This window comes from Notechis scutatus, unplaced genomic scaffold (genome assembly GCF_049901735.1).
Source record: "Notechis scutatus isolate UNSWTSFEM ecotype Mainland unplaced genomic scaffold, rNotScu1.2 NSCUCTG112, whole genome shotgun sequence".
Classification (NCBI taxonomy): Eukaryota; Metazoa; Chordata; class Lepidosauria; order Squamata; family Elapidae; genus Notechis; species Notechis scutatus.
In genome coordinates this window covers 33,425-57,344 of record NW_028263002.1, presented here as the reverse complement: position 1 = coordinate 57,344, position 23,920 = coordinate 33,425, and the positions used below count along the sequence as shown (strand labels likewise).

Below are 23,920 nucleotides of genomic sequence, written 5' to 3'. Positions count from 1 at the left end.
AGCGACTAATCTATCCCCTCAATGCAGAGTTTCATAAGCACAACCAACTAATGAAACAAAGGCCCCCACAGCCTTCCTCAAAGTGAGCAAAAATTTTTATCTTCCTACCTGCCAATTGAGCTGTACACCATTTTTTTATGGCATTGTCTCAGTATGAAGCACCTGATTTCATTTGGCCTCATTGGCATAATTCTTTCTGTGTGCTTGTGTACAACATCCATTTCCTTTAAGGTTTTAACTTTGGGCCACATTAGTTTACACTGGATGTTTCCTTTGCTTTGGTTACTTCCATTGGTTTGCCAAAGTTTGCAATGACAACTATGATTGGACAAACATCCTTCACTCTCATTTTCCACAGCATTCTTGCTCCTTCTAACAAATTTTTTATTCTATATTCCTCAGTAGGAATATAGTTTTTTATGTATAATTTTTTATTCTATATTCCTTCATGCCAGCTCAGGTGAATGAGTTTTACCAAAGAGCTTTCTGTGTCCTGTGTGACATTGCCCATTTTCTCTTCCATTCCAGCTTCATTCTTTCCTTCGAACCTCTCAGTTTTATAATAATTCCATCAATGGGGTCTATTTGAATGAGAATGGAGAGCTGGTAGCTGACCTGGACATTGTGAACACAGTGATTTTCCCCAATCTCTCTGTTAGCAAAGTGACAGTTGGAAATCTACAAAGAGTGGGATCCTTGGATTTTAAGTTGATGATGAACCAGAATGCTATTGCAAAGATGGAAATGCAGAACAAGGTGGGGAAAAGACTTTATTTCTGCTTTTTCTGAAGGTATTTCCAAGACGATTGCAGAATTGGAGAAGGGACAGACTTGATAAGTAATCTCTATTCTCCCAGAGAGAGATACATCTTCCTGTTAGATGTTCAAGTGTCTATGAGAAAAATATCCTTAACTATTCCAGTTAATTGTTTATCAAACTTCAAAAGGAAGCTGGATTTATATCATGGAACAAAGTAATTGATTTTGTCAAAGCAGAACTCTATTCAACTCTCTTTTCAGTAGGTTCATTGAGAATTTAAATTAAAAATTTAGTGGGAGAAAAATTAATAGAGAAGATAAATACAATTCTTTATTGGACAAGTGTGATTGGACACACAAGGAATTTGTCTTCACTGCATAACCTCTGTGTACATAAAGCTATAAGTGATAAATCATGATCATAGTCATCATAAAAATCATAAATCAAAAGATTCAATACTTGGTGAAAGTCATAGGATACTAAATAAGCAATTAACATAAATCATATTAGGAAACTAAATAAAATATAAAGCATAAAGATACAAGCAGCAAAGTTACCACCATAAGTAGAAAAGGAGATAGGTAATAGGAAATATGAGAAGAATAACAGTAATACAGCCTTACTAAACAGTTTGACAGTGTTGTGGGAATTAGTTGATTAGCAGAATGATGGCATGGGGGGAAAAACTGTCCTTGTGTCTAGTTGTTCTGGTATGCAGTGCCCTATAGCATCATTTTGAGGGGTGACGGATGTGAGGGGTCTGTAGATATTTTCACAGACCTCTTTTTGACTCATGCAGTATGCAGGTCCTTGATGGAAGGCAAGTTGGTAGCAATTGTTTTTGCTGAAGTTCTCGTTATCCAGTTGGAGTCTGTGTCTGTCTTGTTTGGTTGCAGAGCCAAACCAGTCAGTTATAGAGTGCAAATGACAGACTCAATAATTCATCTATAGAACTATATCAGCAGCTTGAGCTTTCTTCATTGGTTTAGAAAGAACATTCTTTGTTGTGCTCCTTTGATGACATTTTTGATATTAGATGTCCATTTTAAGTCTTGAGATATGATAGAATCGAGATACTTGAAGATCTCTACTGTTGATACTGTGTTGTCTAGTATTGTAAGAGGTAATAGCATAGGAGGGTTTTTCCTAAAATCTCCCATCATTTCTATGGTTTTGAATGTGATTAGTTCAAGATTGTTCTGATTGCACCACAAGGCTAGTTGTTCAACCTGCCATCTGTATGCAGATTTAGCAACGCTAAACCTTGAATTGGAGATCCCCAACCTTTTTATTTTACCTAATTTAGGAAATAAAATAATTCATGTAATGGATATTATTCCCCCCCTCTTTCTGGCAAGCCCCTGCCTCCTTCCAGGTGTGTGGAAAGCTGTCCTCCTGGTTTAATGAAGGTGGCTCAGGAAGGGAAACCCATCTGCTGCTACAATTGTTGTCCTTGTGCAGAAGGAACCATCTCCACCCAGGAAGGTGAGTGACAGCAGGAGAAAGGGACAGACTTTGGGGAGGATCAGAGATCCTGAGATTTTCCATGAACAATTATTTTGAAAGGCTTGGCTGGGGTGGGTCCAATCTCTTTGACTCTTGAGCAACATATACATTCAGAAGTGGGATTCAGCCGGCTCTCACTGGTTCATGTGAACTGGTTGTTAACCTTTTGCCCAATTTGGAAAACTGGCTAATCCCACCTCTGGCTGACCCCACCCATCTCGCCCCTCCCTGGAGTCTCTCCATGTGCCCCATTTTGGCTTCCAGGTTGGTGCAGGACACCTTCCAGGCCTAAAACCCCTGCTCTAGGGTGAGTTGGGAATGGATATTTTTCATGATCATTACTGTGTGAGTTGGGAATGGGGATTTTGCATTATCATTATTTTGGGGTCAGTTTGGAATGGAGATTTTGCATTATCATTACTGTGGAGTCAGTTTGGAATGAGGGTTTTGCATTATGATTGCTCAAAAGTAAGTAGGAACCAGTAAAAGAGGAATGGAAAAATCCCTACCTGTAGATCAGCATTTTTCAGTCTTGGCAAATGTAAGATGGATGAACTTTATGCTGCCTGGGGAATTGAAGTCCATGCACCTTAAAGTTGCCAAAGTTGAGAAGTGTGGGTCTACACTAAAGTTTAGGATTTTCCATTCCTGTTTTATTTAGAATTTGGTGCAATTAAATAAATCAGTTGTGGTCTCATTAACAGTGATTACGAACCATTACGAACCATTACTGGACTTTTTGTGAGAAACTGAAATTAAAAGTTGATCTGGGCTTTGATGTTTAAATAAGGGATTATGGAAATAATGTAGACAAATGTTAATCTTAGAGTAAAAGTTTGATATATTTTTTACTTATATCTGTACCAAATAAAGTTGAGAGTCATTCTTTTTCAGTTTTCCTTCTTTCACTCTTTTTCTTTCCTGAACCTTTTCCCCCCCAAAACTTTTTTATTTGTTTATCCCTTAGCTTTGTATTTGTTATGTTTGAAGGATCAAATACTCAGCCATTATAATTCTACATTCCTTATTTACAGAAATTATATCAAAATTTAGAATGAAATCCACTGGGAGCCATGTCATATAATGCAAGTTCTGAGTTCCTCTAACCAAAAAGTGATTATCAATAGAAGAGAATATTTGTAGCTCAGGGTTGAACTGTGGGTTATATATTTCCTGAGGCTGACATTGCAGAGGTTCTGCTGGAGGCTCCTCTTAAAGCAATTTTCAAACTTGTGGTCCTTGGAGAAGGGACGGGAGGGGTGAGAGTTGACCCTGAAGATTACATATGTGTAGCCATGTTTTATTATAGTCATTTTTATTCTTTCTTCGCTTCTTTATTATTGTATAAAAGGGACTGTGGGTATTGAGGCTTGCCACATTCTAGCAACTGGGAGGAGGGAGCATAGATAAGGGGGGATTTTTTGGCTGGGTGAAATTCTTTTCCTGTGGGAATAGAGAGTGTGTCTGCAGCTGCCTGAAGGTGAAGTCTGGCATCATCGGGCAGATGAATTGTAACCTGATTGGAGAATGTGACTATGGGGGGAAGTTTCAAATGTATGCTTTTACTGGGTAAAATTCCGGATTTGGTCATATCCAAAATTACACCAAACCTTGCCAATTTGATGTGTTCCTAATAAAAAAGACTTATTGGAAGATGTTTCTCTTTCTGATAAAAAAAAATGAGGAATACATTTTGATGTCCTCACTCTATATCCAACTCATCTTCAAGGGCCACTCCACCTAAAATTTCCTTCTCCATGGCAAAGTTAGTGTTTATCATTTTCATCTACCATAAGCTGCATTAAGTGATCCTTCACATGTACTTAATTCCACTATCTATCTCATTGGTGCATTGACAAAAGGCTGGGCTCCAATTTGCAAGAGATTCAGCAGTGGACAGGTAAAATGGTGAACTGCTTTTGTTTCTTGAATCCTTTCTTCCCTTCTATTCTCTCAACCAGTTCATTGATAAATTGGTAACAGTAAAAAAGAAAGAATATTAAGATGTTCTAGCTGGAGGGAAATAAAGAAATATATTGATTTCACCTACACCCAATCATTCACACCAAAAACAAGTTTACCTAAACAATGCACTTGATTAGAGGACATGTTAAATGGAGACCCTCTTCTTGCTCTTTTTCAGATGCAGACAAATGTACCAAATGTCCAGATGATCAACATCCAAACATCAATCGAGTTCACTGTATCCCCAAGATTAAAAGTTATCTTTCTTATAAGGAAAATCTGGGCATTATCCTGACTGCCATTGCCTTGTTCCTCTCTTTAACCTCAGGCTTTGCCTTGGGGATCTTCATTAAATTCATGGAAACACCCATTGTCAAAGCCAACAACCGGGATCTCTCCTACATCCTTCTGGTCTCTCTTCACCTTTCCACTTTGACCTCCTTCCTATTCATTGGCCGGCCAAGGAGGGTGACTTGCCTCCTCCGACAAACAGCCTTCAGCATTGTCTACTCAATTGCCATTTCTTCAATCTTGGCCAAAACAATCACGGTGGTGTTAGCCTTCTTGGCCACAAAACCAGGGAATAAAGTGCAGGGATGGTTGGGGAAGAGCTTGGCCAACTCCATCATCCTTTGTTGCTCTGGTGTCCAAGCTGTCATCTGCAGCATCTGGTTGGGAACATTCCCCCCATTTCTTGACTCTGACATGCACTCCCAACTTAGAGAAATCATCCTACAATGCAATGAAGGTTCTGCCACCATGTTTTATGTAGCCCTTGGGTATATGGGCTTCCTGTCTGCTATCTGCTTCACAGTGGCTTTCCTGGCCAGGAATCTCCCTGGGGCCTTCAACGAAGCCAAGCTGATCTCCTTCAGCATGCTGGTCTTCTGCAGTGTCTGGGTATCCTTTGTGCCTGCCTACTTGAGCACCAAGGGGAAGTACACCGTGGCTGTTCAGGTCTTCTCCATCTTGGCCTCCAGTGCTGGACTCTTGAGCTTCATCTTCATCCCCAAGTGCTACATTATTATTTTTAGGCCAGATTTGAATACCAAAGAACACTTGATGTCAAAATAAAATTAAAAAATGACTTTTAGAAATCTGTTATTTTTCAGAAATGTCATTTAGTAGGCTTGATTAACAGGTTTTGACCATTTAATGTTTGTTCATTTATTTATTTTTATGACATTACCCATACTTACAACTGATAATCCATTTAAACAATGATGGAAGATATTTCCAAGTTTTTATGGAAGGGGAACTGTCACCCCAGGAAGCTTTTTTTTCAGAAAAGAAATGGTGGTGAAGCCGGACTGGTAGGCATATGGCAAAGTTCTATTTTTCAACTCTGGTGGCCCTTTATTAAAATTGAGGGAAGAACTTGAATCAGAAGGTTATTTGCCATCAAATAAAATACCAAGAACTAAAAGAAAGATTTCAATTGGATAAAAAGAGTTATGAGTTTGATTTTGTTAAAAATGAACTGGAAATCTTACTGTGTGGAATTGATAAACACTGTCAGCATTCCAAGTAACAACCTCCATATTAAAAGTCTCTGATACTGTCATCTTCTCAAAGGTCCATTTTATTAGAGATGTGATATTGGCACATCTGAGGAAAACCCGAATCTGAAATTTCCGGGTTTTCCCTAGCCCAAAGAGAATCCAAAATCCAACCCCTACACCCAATAGTTCCTCACATGTTCCAATCATTACTTCATTCCAACTGAAGACTATCCCCAGGAACTCCCCTCCAGGTGCAAGGTTACATGTCCTTGACTCTCTGAGAAAGGAATGTTGTGGTGGCTAATCTTCCACGGCTCCTTGAAACCCCCTCCCAAATTTCCAGGCACTGAATGTGGCAGCCCAGAAGCCTCAAAGAAAAATGGCTTCCAAGCTGACAGCCCCCCATCAGGTGAGAATCACGTCCTGGAATGAGAAACAATCAGGGGGTTAGTTCAATCAGCAAGCAATTAGCCACCTCTCCCCCACCCCAGGAGGACCCTTTGGCTTCTCTGGGAATTTATCATGGAACTGCTTTACTAGGGCATCCACTTTGACATCCCAGCTCTTAACCCAAGTAACTTCTCACAAAGGATACCCCTTCCAATGAACCAGCTACCAAAATCTGCCTCTATGCAATTTAGAATCTAGTTTTTTTTTCACTGCATAATGGGTTTCACCCTGTACCAGAATCATTTTGTGGTACACAGCTGCTGGCTGTGGCCTCAGTCTTGAACTGACAGCCAGTTTTAACAAGCTATTATGTATTTTTCCCTAGTATTCGAGGGAGACTTAATTGTGCTTCGTGAACACATGCAGGTGTAAAAAAACCTTAAGCTGTCCCACCCAGAGAGTTGAAAAGTGCTGCACATGGGTGCACAGTGTTTGAAAAGCCTCTTTTTCCTGCTTTTTCAATCTCTGCTGTGCTGCGCAAAGCAGCCAAAGTTGAAAAAGCAGGAAATAAAGGACAGGTAAGAGCCCGGGCGGGCGGGCGGACCAAACAGCAGCAAACACAGAACTGGTTCAGTGTCTGCTGCTCTTCAGAGCTACCAGTTCTATAGAGCCGGGCAGAACCGGTAGCATCCCACCCCTACAATGGGGGCAGCTACTTTGGATTTTGTGGGTTGGATGAACCCTCTGGCTAAATTGGCATCAATGTACTCTCTCAATTCAGTCATTTCTTTTGGGGTCATCGAATACATTTTAGGCTTGCGTAGCTTAGCCCATGATTCAATTTCAATTGTGCAATCGGAAGGGTGGTGGGGGCGAGAGAACATGGCAATCCTCTTCACAAAAGACAGCGGCCAGGTCTTAGTATTCTTTGGGGACCTGGGCGCAGCTGGACAGCATCACTACAGTGGTTTCTGCTACTTCCAGTGGTTTGGGGCTAGTCGGTGACTGACAGCTCTCCGGAGGTATTGGCACAATAAGGTGCTGATGTCTATTCCAATTTTTCTGTAGTCATCTTTCCCTTTGTTCCTTGGGGCCCACTTGTCCAACCAGGCTAGCCCCAATATAACAGACTCAGTCATTTTCATTTATTTATTTTATTTATTTATTTATTTGATTTGTCAATTGTTTACAAGATAATAAGTACAAGTGTATACATAGTTGTGAATATATGAAATGGGTACATATAAGAAAAATAAAAGAATAAGAGAAACAATAGGACAGGGACGGTAGGCACGTTGGTGCGCTTATGCACGCCCCCTACAGACCTCTTAGGAAAGGGGTGAGGTCAATAGTAGACAGTCTAAGGTTAAAGTTTTTGGGGTTTGGGGAAGAGACTACAGAGTCGGGTAGAGTATTCCAGACATTGACCACTCTATTGCTGAAGTCGTATTTCCTGCAATCAAGTTTGGTGCGGTTTACTTTGAGTTTGTATCTGTTGTGTGCTCTTGTGTTGTTATGGTTAAAGCTGAAGTATTCATTGACAGGTAGGACATTGCAATGTATGATTTTATATACCATGCTTAAGTCGGACCGAAGACAGCGTAATTCGAGGTTTTCTAGTTTTAGAATTTCGAGTCTGGTGGCATAAGGTATTCTACAACGGGTAGAAGAGTGGAGAACTCTTCTTGTGAAATACTTCTGGACTTTCTCAATTGTGTTAATATCACATACGTAATAAGGATTCCAGACTGATGAACTGTATTCGAGTATTGGTCTAGCAAATGTTTTGTATGCTCTGGTTAGTAGTGAGATATTACCAGAGAAAAGCAACGTAGGATTAGGTTAACAACTCTTAATGCCTTTTTGGCTATGTAGTTGCAGTGGGTTCTAGCACTTAGATCATTAGAGGTGAGTATTCCCAGGTCCTTTACAGAGCTTGGGTCATCAACAAGATCTTGACTATTCAGCTTGTATTTTATTTTCTGATTTTTTTTACCAATATGTAAGACAGAGCATTTATTTGTTGAGATTTGAAGTTGCCATATGTTAGACCATTCAGATACATAGTCTAGGTCTTTTTGTAGGGTAGTAGTATTGTCTGTGGTATTGAACAGCTTTACATCATCAGCGAAGAGAACGCAATTGCTCTTAATATGATCACAGAGGTCATTTATGTAGAGTATGAAGAGAGTTGGTCCTAGAACACTGCCTTGGGGAACACCACTATTGACAGGTACTGGATTTGATAGGGCGTTCCCGATTTTGACCATTTGTTGTCTGTTTGACAGGAATGCTTCTATCCAGTTATTCAGTTGTCCAGAGATACCATAAGATTTTATTTTTAGGAGTAGTTTGTCGTGTACCACTGAATCAAAGGCTTTGCAGAAGTCTATGTAGATTGCGTCTATTGCTTTGCCCTGGTCGAGTTGTGTAGTCCATATGTTTTTGCAGTGTAAGAGTTGCAGATTACAGGATAGTTTTTTTCTGAAACCAAATTGTTTATTGGAGAGTAGGTTGTTTGTCTCTAAATGGAGGATGATGGATTGGTTAATAATTGATTCCATGACTTTACAGGTGACGCAGCATAAGGAGATTGGTCTGTAATTTTCAGAGCTACCATGAATTGTATAAGTTCTTGGTGTCACCCCATCTCCATCCTAACAGGCTCAGTGATTAGGGTATCAGGGGCTCCACCTATCAGGGTCCCATCCAAAGTGGATTGGCCAGACTAGGGGTTTTGTCTTTATTTTTAACTGCTCAATGATGGGGAACCCGATTAAGCACCTGGTGCAGCCCGTATCTATCATTGCTTCCACTTCCCCTTGAACCCTGGTCTCTGGCATACTAGCCTAACTTTAACAGTGAAAGGGCAGGTGGCTTCACTCACCATGGGGTCATTGTCCTGACTAGCAGTTCTGGAGTGAGTTTCTCTAGTAGGAAGTTCCTCGCCTTCATTTGTGAGAGGGGGAACCTCTATGATTTGTCAGGTGAATTGGCTTGCTTGGGGTCCTCCTTCCTCTGGTCGCTGAGGGAGGTTGAGGTTGAGGTGCAGGAACTAAGCACTCAGATGCTCAGTGCACTAGTTGACCGCATCAGTAGCATTTAATTATGTTAGGCTGTTGGGCCAATGGTGGTTCAGGCAGCTTCACTGGGGCTCGTTGGCCCAGGGGTCTTCTTGCCTGCTTCTTCGGGTTTGCGGTGAGGATTGATTTCCCGATCCATTGCCACGGCCACACTGTACCAGTCCTGCAGACGGTTTGTTACCCCTTGGATGCCAAATGTGTTTCTAATTTCTGGGTCTATGGCTTCCTTGAAATAATGGATAAGGATTGATTCAGGCCAGTGTCTAAGGTTTCCAGCTACTTTTCTGAAATCCCAGACAAACAGGGGGACAATTCTCCTGTTTCATAGTCTTAATCAGGGCTTCGTTTTCATTCTTGCGGTCTGTGTCTTCAGATCTAACCTGGAGTTGCTGGATGAATTCATTGGCATTGTCTAGCTCAGCAGCCCCTTCGTCCTGTGGTGCATTGGCCAGGAACCTTAGACACTGGCTTGAATCAATCCTTATCCACTATTTCAAGGAGGCCTGAAATACAAATTTTTTAAATTTTAGACCATCTTCATCTTTGCCTTAGCTATTTAGCTATTCACACAATCTTATCCTTTTTTCTCAATCCTTTCCTCTGAGTCCAACTTTCAATAAGTGGAAAATCTATTCCAACTACTAGTTACACAGCAAGTTAAGAATAACTCCTGCCTGTTCTTTTCTTTGTGCCTTTACTTTGATCTTGACCCATGCAACCATCTCAGTCTGCCCCAATACACTTGTAAGTAGTGTGATTATACCTTTTTTTTTTTTTTTTACTAAATGAGGCCATTGGGATTTGAGCCTGCTTTGATGGGAGATACAGATGTGAGCCAAGAGGAAGAGGAAGATAGGGCATTGGGGTTTGAACCTGCTTTGCTGGAAGTTTCGGAATCCTCATCCTCTCCAGGACCTTCCTTATTAGCTATACCTGTGTCAGCAGATAATCAGGAGAACGTGCCAGAGTCCTTGGATGAAGATCAAACCGAAGAATCTTGGTTTGATGCAAGGAACAGACGTAAGCAGAAATGTCAAGCACAAACTGGAAGGAGACATCGAATCAGGGACTGAGGAAAGAGACTGACACACCCCTCAGGGAATATAAGGAGGCGTGTTAGCTTTGAATCCCCATTCCGGTCAAACTTGTTAATTTGCGTCTGCACTTTGGACAAAGTATTCTGTTTGCCATTCGTCTCTGATTTATAGTTCTGCTCGTTATCAGAATTTGCAGACAGCTTCTGGGAAAACTGCCAACGACGAATTCAGCCAAAGGAAAGTTAACTCTGTTGTTCCTGATATTGTCTGTTCGTGTTTTTTCCTTTGGACATTTGGATGCTCATCTCGTGGCCACAGGTGAGACAGAAAATACACACACACACACACACACACACACACACACACACACACACAATCTCTCTATATTAAATCTAAATTGGTTTAGAACTGATTTTAAAATTCCTTATGCTGGAAATGGAATTTCATTTCTCATCTGTTCTAGAAATATAATTTTTGGGATCACAGAGAGTCAAGATAGTGACAGTTACAAAATGTACAGATTTTTTTTTCATTTACAGTCTGTGTCTTTTCTTTAATGTATTAATGTAGATAATTTAAAAAATGGATATAATCTTTTTCCTTGACACAATGTTACCCCTAAGATTCTTTATACACTGCTCAAAAAAATAAAGGGAACACTTAAACAACACAATTTAACTCCAAGTCAATCACACTTCTGTGAAATCAAACTGTCCACTTAGGTAGCAACACTGATTGACAATCAATTTCACGTGCTGTTGTGCAAATGGAATAGACAACAGGTGGAAAGCATAGGCAGTTAGCAAGACATCCTCAATAAAGGAGTGGTTCTGCAGGTGGTGACCACAGACTACTTCTCAGTTCCTATGCTTTCTGGCTGATGGTTTGGTCACTTTTGAATGCTGGTGGTGCTTTCACACTAGTGGTAGCATGAGACGGAGTCTACAACCCACACAAGTGGCTCAGGTAGTGCAGCTCATCCAGGATGGCACATCAATGCGAGCTGTGGCAAGAAGGTTTGCTGTGTCTGTCAGCGTAGTGTCCAGAGCATGGAGGCACTACCAGGAGACAGGCCAGTACATCAGGAGATGTGGAGGAGGCCAATTGAGGGCAACAACCCAGCATCAGGACCACTACCTCCACCTTTGTGCAAGGAGGGACAGGAGGAGCACTGACAGAGCCCTGCAAAATGACCTCCAGCAGGCCACAAATGTGCATGTGGCTGCTCAAACGGTCAGAAACAGACCCCATGAGGGTGGTATGAAGGCCCGATGTCCACATGTGGGGGTTGTGCTTACAGCCCAACACCATGCAGGATGTTTGGCATTTGCCAGAGAACACCAAGATTGGCAAATTTGCCACTGGTGCCCTGTGCTCTTCACAGATGAAAGCAGGTTCACACTGAGCACATGTGACAGATGTGACAGGGTCTGGAGACGCTGTGGAGAATGTTCTGCTGCCTCCATCATCCTCCAGCATGACCGGTTTGGCAGTGGGTCAGTAATGGTGTGGGGTGGCATTTCTTTAGGGGGCCACACAGCCCTCCATGTGCTCACCAGAGGTAGCCTGACTGCCATTAGGTACCAAGATGAGATCCTCAGAGCACTTGTGAGACCATATGCTGGTGCAGTTGGCCCTGGGTTCCCCTAATGCATGACAATGCCAGACCTCATGTGGCTGGAGTGTGTCAGCAGTTCCTGCAAAATGAAGGCATTGATGCTATGGACTGGTCCGCCCATTCCCCAGACCTGAATCCAATTGAGCACATCTGGGACATCATGACTCGCTCCATCCACCAATGCCATGTTGCACCACAGACTGTCCAGGAGTTGGGGGATGCTTTCATCCAGGTGTGGGAGGAGATCCCTCAGGAGACCATCCACCACCACATCAGGAACATGCCCAGGCATTGTAGGGAGGTCATGCAGGCACGTGGAGGCCACACACACTACTGAGCCTCATTTTGACTTGCTTTAAGGACATTACATCAAAGTTGGATCAGCCTGTAGTGTTTTTTTCCACTTTAATTTTGTGTGTAACTCTAAATCCAGACCTCCATGGGTTGCTAAATTTGATTTCCATTGATAATTTTTGTGTGATTTTGTTGTCAGCGCATTCAACTATGTAATGAACAAAGTATTTAATAAGAATATTTCATTTTTTTTAAAAAAAACAAGTTTTATTAATTTTAAAAACAAACACAAATACATATAACATAAGACATAACATAAAGAAAATAAAAAATCATCTTTTCTGAAGGTTGCTCAATCCCGGGTCAAAACTCTTTATACAGACACAACTTCAAATTCATATTCATTTTATATATCATTCATATCTTATTACCATCTTCACTTTTATATATAGTTTCTTTTCTCTCTTAAATTCTCTTAATTTTATTTTATTCATCTCATCTCAGTTCAAATCATAATATTTATTATTCTTTGTCTGTTTATTTCCAGCTATCCATTTGCTTTCTTCCTTAAAATAAAATAAAAAAACTTCTCCTGTCCACTAATTGGAGTATAACGCCTTTACCTCTTTCCTCTACATTTATAATATTTAATATAAAACACCTAACTTACATTGGGATCCTGCTTGGTACATTCAAAAATTATACAATATTATCACTACCAGAACTAATCTATTCATTAATATTCATATTCTTTTATAACAGAAAAAACTTAGCACATTGCTTTTCAATTAATTAACATACTTTTGTGGGAGGACCTACTTTCCAATTATTCTCCCCCACATCACATATTTTAAATCATTATTTCATTAAGGTAATCCTCCTTCTCCTCCTCTCCCCAACATTCTTTTATACCTTAACCATTTTATCCATTCAATTTAATATCATATCTTTTTAATAATAGTTATATTTTCCACAGTTATTCCCCCCCCCCACATCGTATCTCCAATCTTTATTTCATAAAATGTTCCCCTTTCCTTAACACCAATTTCACTAAGTTATATTAAATATTTTATCACATTTTAAATTACACTTTATTTCCAACCTTCTAAAAGTTATTTCTAAGTACAAATATAAAAAACAATCTTGTGTACCTTTAGAATCCCTTCATCAATAAGATTACCCATTGTCTCTAAAAAATATTTGTTTCTTTACATCTTGCTCTCTACTACTGAGGCCTCTCATCCCTTTTCTCCCTTGCTTGTTCTTCTCTCTGTCCTCATTACCCCTTCGTCTCTCCACCTCTCTTCCTCTCCAGCTTCCTCCCCTCTGCAGTTTTCTAACATAATACCTCCTTTTCATCTTATTTTTCTTTTTTTGGATTGCTTTTACAGATCTTAAAGTCTCCTTTTCCTTTTTCTCCTTCTCCTTTCTTTGCCCAGCCAAAGTGACTTGTTCCTCCAAGATGGCTTCTTCTTCCTCCAAATCTTCTTGGTATTCAATCCCTTCCATGTAAGCATAAACCGCCATTTCTAAATACTGACACAGAATATCAAAAACATCCTTCCCTTCTCGCTTTTCCTCTTGAATTTTTTGACGTAAAAGTTCCAAATCATCCACAAATGATGTCATTGTGAAGAGAAAAAGTTTTCCCAAACAACCACCCAGATGTTTTTAATCAAAGATAATTTTCAAAAGTAATAAAATCACCAAGCAGTCCAAGTAGATCATTTCTTTAGGCACCTTCTCCTTCCTCAATTTCTCTTTCTGGGGTTAAAATTGGATCACAAAGTTGCACTTAATATATATCTTCAGAAGCCTTGTTAATATTTATATCTCCTTAAAATTCCAGGCATACTCCTCATTTCCAAATTATAGTCCAGCTTTCACTCTCCCTTCCCACTCACAGCATAAAAAAAGAAAAAAAATTTAAAAGTTTTTTTTTTTTTAAGAAAGAAAAAAATCATTCAGAAATCCTTATCTCTTCAGTGTTTAATTACCTGGATTTTCAGATTTCTCTTACTGTTCCACAGCTGTCACGTTAGGAAGGAGAGTGAAAAGAAAAAAAAAACTTTCCCTTTAAGAGTTCTATCCGCGGCTTGTAACTCTCTCTGGAAACAATGTAGCAACTTCTCCAACAGTTTTCCGATCCCCGGAGGTTCCTTGCTTAGCAACTTTATCCCGGACCATAGGCAACTCTCACGATTCTACGATTCTCTTCCTCCTGCACATTCTTATCCGTCTGCAGGTTTCTTTGAGGCGGCCATTGCTGACCGCCGCTCCTCCGCCTAGGGAAAAGGGGGTTTAGCTGGCTGGGGAGGGGGTCTGCGACACCCCCTACCCCCTTTCCATATCCCCCCTGTCTTCAGCAGCCCCTACAGGGCAGCTATATCCCCCAAATCCAAGTGGATCGGGGGAACCTAGTCGATGAGCCCGGCAGGGATCGCGCTGGATCGCGGAACCCTGCCGCCGCCGAAGCCTCGCAAACAGGAAGTCCAATAAGAATATTTCATTCATTCAGATCTAGGATGTCTTATTTTTGTGTTCCCTTTATTTATTTTTTTCAGTGTATATTCATGTATAGTCTTATCATGATATTGGTTACATTGTGTGTAAGCATAATTCTTGGGAATGTGAAATCAAAACCAAAGGTATTTTTAAAACAGTGTAATAGATTTTGAGGTCTACTTTTTTGTTTTAAAAAAATCATTTTAAAAAGGAATTTTTCAGCCTCTGCTGCAATTTTATCACAATTCCATAATTTATTCCTGGGGTAATAAGAAAAAGGTTGCAGGTGGAATTTCTTAAAATATGAAATACCAAAATAAATTGTTTTGTGATGAGAAATCCTAATGTACACACACACAGGCGTGCACGCACACACATTGTTATTTTACTTTTAATACAAGCTTCTCCTTTGTGTTAAGATCTGGCCTCAGGATAATACTATAGCACTTGGGGATGAAGATGCAGCCCAACAGCCCAGCACTGGAGGCCAAGATGGAGAAGACCTGCACAGCCACCATATATTTCCCCTTGGTGCTCAGGTAGGTGGGTACAAAATAGTAAACAGTGCACTCATAGTAAACAGTTATAAGCTCAGTTCTTCAAACTTGTTACTTGGCATATTTGGGTGTCAAGTTCCTTTTTATTTATTAATTTTTTATTGTACATTTTTCATTATTATTCATCACATTTCCCATTTTGCAACAGCAGTGTACTGGCTATATCAAGTCCTTTTTAAATATACATCATAGTATACACCTTGATTGTAACTATTATTCTCATAGTCATACAGTATAGTTTCTTTTAAATAAATAGTATTGTCTCATAATTATAACTATTATTTTCATAGTTGTACCATAACACTCTATTGCATTTATCACTCTAATACTCTTTAAACTATATTCATGTATAATCCGAAAGTGATATTGCTTACAATGTGTGTAAACATAATTCTTGGGAATGTGAAATCAAAACCAAAGGTATTTATAAAACAGTGTAATTCTTATTTTACTTTTAATACAAGCTGCTCCTTTGTGTTAAGATCTGGCCTCAGGATAATAATATAGCACTTGGGGATGAAGATGCAGCCCAAAAGCCCAGTGCTGGAGGCCAAGATGGAGAAGACCTGCACAGCCACCATGAATTTCCCCTTGGTGCTCAGGTAGGTGGGTACAAAAGAGATCCAGACACTGCAGAAGACCAGCATGCTGAAGGTGATTAGCTTGGCTTCATTGAAGGCTCCAGGCAGATTCCTGGCCAGGAAAGCCACTGTGAAGCAGATGGCAGCCAGGATGCCCATGTAGCCCAGGGATCCATAGAACAGGGCAACAGACCCTTCCTTGCATTGCAGGATGATTTCTCGAGGCTGGGAATGGAAGTCAGAGTCAGGGAATGGAGGAGAGACTCCTAACCAGATACAGCAAATGAGCATTTGAATCCCAGAACAAGAAAGGACCAGGGAGTTGGCCAGAGTCTTCCCCAGCCACCTTCTCATGTTGCTGCCTGGCTTTGTGGCCAGGAAGGCCAACACTACTGTGATTGTCTTGGCTAAGACTGAAGAGACAGCTGTTGAGAAGACAATGCTGAAAACGGTTTGACGGAGAAGACAAGTGGGTTTCCTTGGCTGGCCAACGAAGAGAAAGCAAGTCAGAAAGGAGAACAATAGCGAAATGAGGAGGATGTAAGAGAGGTCCCTGTTGTTGGCCTTGACTATTGGAGTTTCCAAGTATCTAATGAAGATTGCTAAGACAAGCACGGTGGTTAAGGACAAGATCAGGGCAAAGGAAGCCAAGATGTTCCCCAGAAGCTCTTTGTAAGTTAGGAAGGTTGTGATCTTGGGGATACACTGATCTCGTTTTTCATTTGGATGCTTATCCTCTGGGCATTTGGTGCATTTTTCCACATCTGCAAATAAGAGAGACGAGAGAACCATGGTTTATCTATGTTTTGCAATGTTGGCTTTTTTTTTCTCCTTCGGTCACCCTTATCTTCCATAAAGACATCATCTCTCAGATTGGTCTATTTCCTCAATTTTGATTTTGTTGTTTGTTTATATTTTTCCCACCAATCAATGTCATTTACACCTTTTATCTGAAAATCTCTAGGATATGTACTTGAAAACATTCTCTTTTGTGTGACTCAGGGGTGGGATCCAAAACTTTTAGCAATGGGTTCTCTGCTGGTTGTGGGTGGGTGTGGTCATGGTAGGCATGGCCTTATTGGCCTCATGCACCACAGCAAGGGGCATTTTTGCCCTCCCCTGGCTCTGGAGGCTTTCCTCGAGCCTTCAGGAGGGTGAAAACGGCCTCTCTGGGCTCTGGAGACTCTCTGGAAGCTAGAAATAAGTCTATTTATGGCCTTGCTGAATTTCTGGAAGACCCATTTTTGCCCTCCCTTGGCCTCTGCATGCACCCTGCACCTACCTACATCCAAAATGGGCTATGTGGGGACTCCTAGGAGGGGTGGCATGGGTGGGGCCAGCCAGGAGTAGGATTTGGGAGTTCTACAAACTGCATAGAATCTTAGCTAGGGGCTCTCCCAAACCCCTGCGAACCCCTATCAGCTCACCCTTGGTGTGACTGTATTTTCGACACTTTTCTCTTAATATGCTCTTTTCAATTTATGGAACAATTGTAGAAAGAAAGTCAGCATGGAATACACAAATCCTTTTTTAAAAAAAGTTCCTTATTAATCCTCAGAAAAATTTTGCAGAGATGATCAGAGGCAAAAGTGGATTTGACTGATGAGCCATCTTTCTCTCAGATGATTTCTTGCAACTCTGGATCTTAAGGCAAGGAAGCCGTGTTGATATGCTACCAATTCAAACCGGTTCAGCAGAACCAGTAGTAAAAAAAAAAAAGCCTCCGACAATCAGCTGAGAGGAGGGGGGGAAAGCCTTCAATGATTAGCTGAGAGGAGAAAGAAAAGAAAAGTGCAGGATCGGCCCTCCCACCCGCCTCTGTCCTTTTCTCTTCTTTATCCTCTCAACTGATTGGTGCTGCAGACTTCAGCTGTTGTGTGGTAAACTGTGTGAACTGGTAGTGGAACAGGTAGGATCCCACTGCTGCAAGGAAGGTGACAAAGAAACACCAAAATTGAGGATTCAGAATCTCTGACCCCTCCCACTATGGGGACTTCTCCTTCAAAGCCACTCACCTTCCTGAGTGGAGATGGTCCCTTCCCCGCAAGGAAGACAGTCATAGCAGCAAGGAGGCTCCCCTTCCTGAGGCACCATGAAGAAACCAAGATGGCAGCTCTCCACACATTTAGATTCAGGGAGGGACTAAGCAAAAATAGAAGATATGTCAAGGGCAATGTGGCGGCTGGATGTGTTTGTGTGCATCTGTGGCAGATGGGCTTGTTAGCCTAGCTGCTCTTCCACTGATATTAGCTAGCCATTGGGTTGAGGAATCCAAAATCCAATCCCTGCATCCAATAGTCCATCACATGGTCCAATCATTACTTCGTTCCAACTGGAGACTATCCCCAGGCACTCCCATCCAGGTGCAGAATAAGATGGCCTTGACTTTCTGAGAAAGGAATGTTGTTGTGGCTAATCTTCCACCACTTCTTATAACCCCCTCCCAAACACCCAGGCACTGAATGTGGCAGCCCAGAAGCCTCAAAGAAATATGGCTTCCAAGCTGACACTCAATTTTTCCCATGAAAAGCAGCTGTGCTTTCACAAGACCTGACCTGACCTGACCTGACCTGACTGCCAATGAGGGCAGTGGTTGGGAGTTGTCAAAAAAAAAAAAAAGCAATTCAATTGGTGTATATCAGAATAGAGCCTTGGGGGACATCATACACTCCTCAGGTTCTGGGATACTTGCTTTCACTCTAATATAAACGAGAGAGAGAGAGAGAGAGGGCAGATGGATTGGATAGGATAGAAAAAGTCTGTGAATGGAATAACTAGAGGTAAAGTTTGGAAATAAAGTTTAAATGTGAAAAGCAGTGGTTGGTTTTAGTTGGGAAGAAAGAAAAAAGATACTGCAGTGGATTACCTGGAAAAAGGAACATGGACATCCAGATGGTCATAAGCTCCACTGAAGAGGCAAGAAGGGAAGGAGGAAGAGGGGATTGAAAAGATAAACCATTTTGGTCCCCAGGTCCAGATAGGATAGGATGTCTGGAGTTTGTCTTGTGATTAAGAGTCTTTAACATAAATTGATACCTGGTTTGTCTTTCTCTGGAACTTCAAGCAAGCTTATGATTATTTCCTCATAAACATTTTAAATTTAAGGGCTCTGCTTTCATCAGACCTCATTTAAATGGACATACAGTACATCAGAGGTGGTATTCAGCAGGTTCTGACCAGTTCTCTAGAGCCGGTAGAGGAAATTTTGAGTAGTTCAGAGAACCGGGAAATACCACCTCTGACTGGCTCTGGCTCCATCTATTCTCTGGCTCCTGAGTCCCAGCTAATTGGCTGGGTCTTCTTTGGTTGCCTGGCATAGGAGAATGGAGCTGGAAAGCAGGTTAGTAGGGTAGGGAGGGAATGGGGATTTTGCAGTAACCTTCCCCTGGAGTGGGGTGGGAACAGAGATTTTATGGTATCCTTCCCCTGCCATGCCCACCAAGCCACACCATGCCCACCAAGCCATGCCCACAGAACCAGTAGTAAAAAAATTTGAATCCCACCACTGCAGTACATGGAACATGATTGACTAAACGTAATTGTTTCCCTATGCAAAGAGGAAGTTACTATTGTCATGTCCAATCATCTTTTCTTTTGCGTTTCGTTTCATTAATCATAAAATGAAATGAGAAAAATCCTTTTTAGTCAGAATGTCCGAATCAATCATAATAAGATGATCTTCTTGTCTTGGTCTGTTTCATTGAAAAATATGCATGCTGAGGCATGAGTCTGGGAAGCCATATTTGGCTAAGAGTTGTGGCTCAGACAACCCTCTAATTCTCTGGAAGGTCATAAGTGCAGTTGCCTACTTGCAACACAATACCTTATGCCACCAGACTTGAAATTTTAACACAGAACTACGTCATCTTCAGTTGGACCTAAATTATCTATTGCAATGTCCTACCTGTCAATGACTACTTCAGCTTCAACCACAACAATAAAAGAGCACACAATAAGTACAAACTCAAGATAAACTGCACCAAACTCGTTTGCAGGAAATATGACTTCAGGAATAGAGTGGTCAATACACTAACTGACTGTGGTTTCTTCCCCAAACCCCAAAAACTTTAACCTCAGACTGTCTATTGTTGATCTCACCCCTTCCTAAGAGGTCTGTAGGGATGTGCATAAATGCACCAACGTGCCTACCATTCCTGTCTTAATGTTCCTTTTTTATTTAAATCCATTTCATGTATTCATAATCATGTTTATAATTATACCTGTTATGACAAATAAAATAAATAAATACATACAAATCAGTCCTGCAAGACTCTGTCATTAGAGCCAATCTTCCAGAGAGTACTTCTGGCACTCCTGTGGTTTTGAAAAGAACTGAGGAAGAGAAAATTACTTCACCTGGTTGAGCCATTTGGGGGACACCATTGCATCCTGGTCAATAGTAAACATGGCTTTTCCTGATCCCTGTCTTGTTAGGCTCCCAAATTTTGCCCGGACCACTGACTTGTTGGGAAACTGGGCCCAACTCATGATGTCAAGATCAGCAGCCAGCTTTCCATTCTCATCCAGATATAATCCATCCAAGGAGTTATTGTACAGCTGCAAGCTTTGCAGGAAAAGATGAAGCTAAAACAAGAGAGATGAGGAGAAAACTCAGAAAATAGAGCACGGATTCTGACAGGATCATTCTGCACAGTTCCAGTATTCCATATCTATATTTACTGCAATGCTTATATTTGGTAGGGATTTCTGGTATGGTCCATGGAAATAACCTAATCAACAAAATACATTGTCAACTTGTAAAGCATTCCTATATCTGTTTTAGAGTTGCCATAAACAAAAGGGAGGGGAGGAAATCTGAAAGAGCAAGGTGGCAGTTTAAAACCAGAAGTACATTCCAAAACTTATCTTATAAAGACTGTAGCTAAGCAACTAGATCTTCTGCTTGCGAAAATCCTTAATTGGAGAATGTGATTGATGGCACCCAGCTGGTGAATGTGCTTCATTGGAGAATCTGATTTATGAGTCACCCAGGGGGGAGGGGGGAAACAGGGTCACAAGTGACTGTAAATTACATATGCCAGAGTTGGCTTCATACAGGTTAATGCTGGACATGTTGCTCCTAATAAATCTTTTGGTTCCTTTTGAAGCTTGGCTCAAGGCTCATGATTTAATTAGGGCAATAGCCAGAATCCTGACATACATAATGTAACAATAATAAAGTGAAAGAAAAAAACCTTAAAGGACATTAGCTTATAAAGTTTATGAAATTCATTTACTATGTATTGAGTCTCAGACCATGGAAAATATTATTAAAAAATAGACACTCTTACTATAGTTAATACAATAGTACAATAGTACAACAGTTAGTATAAAATAGTCTTGAAACCAACTATATTGGTTTTTTAGTCTGGTCTACCTCATAGGGTTGACATTAATCTTGCAAGTTCCAATATGTTATCTTTATGTAAATTAGGGAAGGGCTAATGATTTAATACATATAAGAGATGAAAAGGGCCAATGTTACCAATGATGCATATATAGAGTTAAGGTAAAGGTAAAGGTTCCCCTCATATGTACCGTGTTTCTCCAACAATACGGCCTCCCCCAATAGGAAGTCCCAGCATGCTTTATAGGCATAAAATCAAATTAAGCCCCTCCCCCCAAATTAAGGCCTATATTAAACATGCAAAATAGGGGGGGGATGGCGGTGGGGCTTGCCGTTAGGAAGTACTTTTGTTGCATACCCGGATATGGTGCTGCCTGCATTGACTTTGGCGTTGGTGGGGCACTTCGTATCGGGAAACCTTCTGCCACCATTGCTTTCCCTTCTCCCCATGCTGCCGCGGCATTTAAAGCAATGCTGCGGTGTTTGGCGCAGCCACACGTGGCCAGCCAGGGCTCCTCCCTGCAACCGGAGCCCGGCGGAGACACTCGGCTTCAGGTGCTCCTGTCGCCGCCTTCCCTTCACCTTCGAAGGCAAAGCCAATTCTTTTAAAAATGATGCCCTACTACCGGAACAACAAAGACTCCCCTGCCCAAGAGGGCAGCCCAACCCCACGTGGGGAGGCAAATATCCCGGGGCCGCAGCGCAGGATCGGCCTACCCCAGGAGAAGCGCCCAGCTGCCATCCCTGCCTGGCTCTGGGCAGAGTGCAAAGAGCTTCACCTGGGGCACCCAGCGCAGCTGACAGGTGGGCCCTCCTGCCCAGTGGCGGAGCTCTTGCCAAGGCAGTGAGTGCCTCCCCGCCGGACCCTCTGCTTATCCCGCCAGGGCCGCGCCAGAGCCGTGTGGGCTGGGTGGGGCCGGAAAAGTGAGCCGCGGGTGCGCGCCCCCTGCCAACCGAAAGAGCCAGGCCAACCTGAGCTTGGCTTCCTTCCCAAGTCCCTCCAGCCTGAACCCGAAGGGGCCACTGGGAGAGGCTGCCCGAGGCAGTGATAGCGCCCACCCGTCCACGGACAGGGAGGCGAGGGGATGGCAGTGCTGCTTCCCTGGCTGGTGGGTCCGGTGGAGAGAGCCCGAAGCCGCCTGACCTTTCCACCCTTTGCTCAGCCCGTCCCCATCCCCATGCATCTCCAAATGCGCCGGCAGCTCCAAATGCTGCAGCAGCGTGAGCATTGGGCAGGGGCGCTCACTCAGCGGGGCTCAGCTCAGAGGAGGACATGGCGCAGGCCATTGCCTCACCTCCCTGTCCATGGACGGGTGGGTGCTATCACTGCCTCGGGCAGCCTCTCCTGGTGGCCCCTTCGGGTTTGGCCTGGAGGGACTTGGGAAGGAAGCCAAGCTTAGGTCGGCCTAGTTCTTTCGGTTGGCAGGTTTGAGCACACCTGTGGCTCTCTTTCCCAGCTCTGCCCAGCCTGCATGGCTCTGGCGCGGCCCCGGCGGGATGAGCAGAGGGTCCGGCAGGGAGGCACTCGCTGCCTTGGTGAGAGCTCTGCCACCGGGCAGGAGGGCCCACTTGTCAGCTGCACTGGGCTCCCCAGGCAAAGCTCTTCATGCTCTGCCCGGCGCCAGGCAGGGATGGTGGCTGGGGGCTTCTCCTGAGGTGGGCCGATCCTGTGCTGCGGCCCTGGGAGATTCACCTCCCCACGGGGAGTTGGGCTGCCCTCTCGGCCAGGGGAGTCTTTGTCGTACCGGTAGTAGGGCGTCGTTTTTAAAAGAATTGGCTTTCCCTTCAAAGGCGAAGGGAAGGCGGCGACAGGAGCGCCTGAAGCCAAGTGTCTCCGCCTGGTTGCAGGGAGGAGCCCAGGCTGGCTGTGCATGGCTGCACCAAACGCTGTGGCGTTGCTCTAAATGCCGCGGCAGCACGGGGAGAAGGGAAAGCAACGGTGGCAGAAGGTTTCCCGATATGAAGTGCCCCACCAACGCTGAGGTCAACATCCAAGCCGTCGCTGCCCACCCACCTGAGGATGCAAGGGGGGGAATTAAGTCACCCCCGAAAAATGGCCTAGCCATTTTTGGGAGGGTCAAAAAAAAATAAGGCCCGGCCTTATTTTGTGAGAAACACAGTACGTACTAGTCTTTTCCAGCTCTATGGGGCAATGCTCATCTCCGTTACAAAGCCAAAGAGCCAGCGCTGTCCGAAGACGTCTCTGTGGTCATGCGGCTGGCATGACTAAATGCTGAAGGTGCACAGAATGCTGTTACCTTAAAACCAAAGTGGTCCCTATTTTTCTACTAGCATTTTTTTTACATGCTTTCGACCTGTTAGGTTGGCAGACGCTGGGACAAGTAACAGGAGCTCACTCTGTTACACTGTGCTAGGGGTTCAAACCACCAAACTGCCGACCTTTCTGATGGACAAGTTCAGCAACTTAGCCACTGAGCCACCGAGTCCCCACCTACAAAAAGTTAGCCCAGGTCTATAAATAAGATTTCAGGAAAGCTAAATCTCTGAATTAAATATTAAACTCCATAGATAAATTTAAGTTAAACAAAAATAAGAAAGAATGGCACCAGAAGATTATGCAGAGAGAATACCTGCCATGGCTGTAAGTGCTGAAGAGCCAACCAATCTTTATTATCCTTCCTTTGCAGTATTTAAGGCCCTGGCCACAGTCCATATAGAGCGATAAGTGATGTAGCTGTCAAGAGACAGGATTCCTTCTTTCTGCTCTTGGGGCAGAGCTTCTGCATCCTTATTCTCTGGGCATCTTGTCCAGCC

The 23,920-nt window shown here is 42.6% G+C and overlaps 2 protein-coding genes across 2 annotated transcripts; one reads left to right on the top strand and one right to left on the bottom strand.

The window, feature by feature from the left end:
* Positions 1-528: 528 nt before the first annotated feature.
* On the top strand, positions 529-5,305 carry LOC148128717 (vomeronasal type-2 receptor 26-like; the record flags this gene model as incomplete). Its single annotated transcript, XM_087948488.1, has 3 exons — positions 529-756; positions 2,119-2,245; positions 4,410-5,305. Coding segments are annotated over 3 exons (1,251 nt in total), but the record flags the coding sequence as incomplete, so codon positions are not given.
* A 10,275-nt stretch (positions 5,306-15,580) lies between these two features.
* On the bottom strand, positions 15,581-22,452 carry LOC113429144 (vomeronasal type-2 receptor 26-like). The gene is made up of 4 exons (XM_087948487.1): positions 22,441-22,452; positions 20,155-20,382; positions 17,814-17,940; positions 15,581-16,562 (listed from the first exon to the last, which is right to left on the bottom strand). Exons 1-4 carry the CDS (start codon positions 22,450-22,452, stop codon positions 15,661-15,663), a joined length of 1,269 nt encoding a protein of 422 aa, XP_087804613.1. The 3' UTR covers positions 15,581-15,660.
* Positions 22,453-23,920: the final 1,468 nt, after the last annotated feature.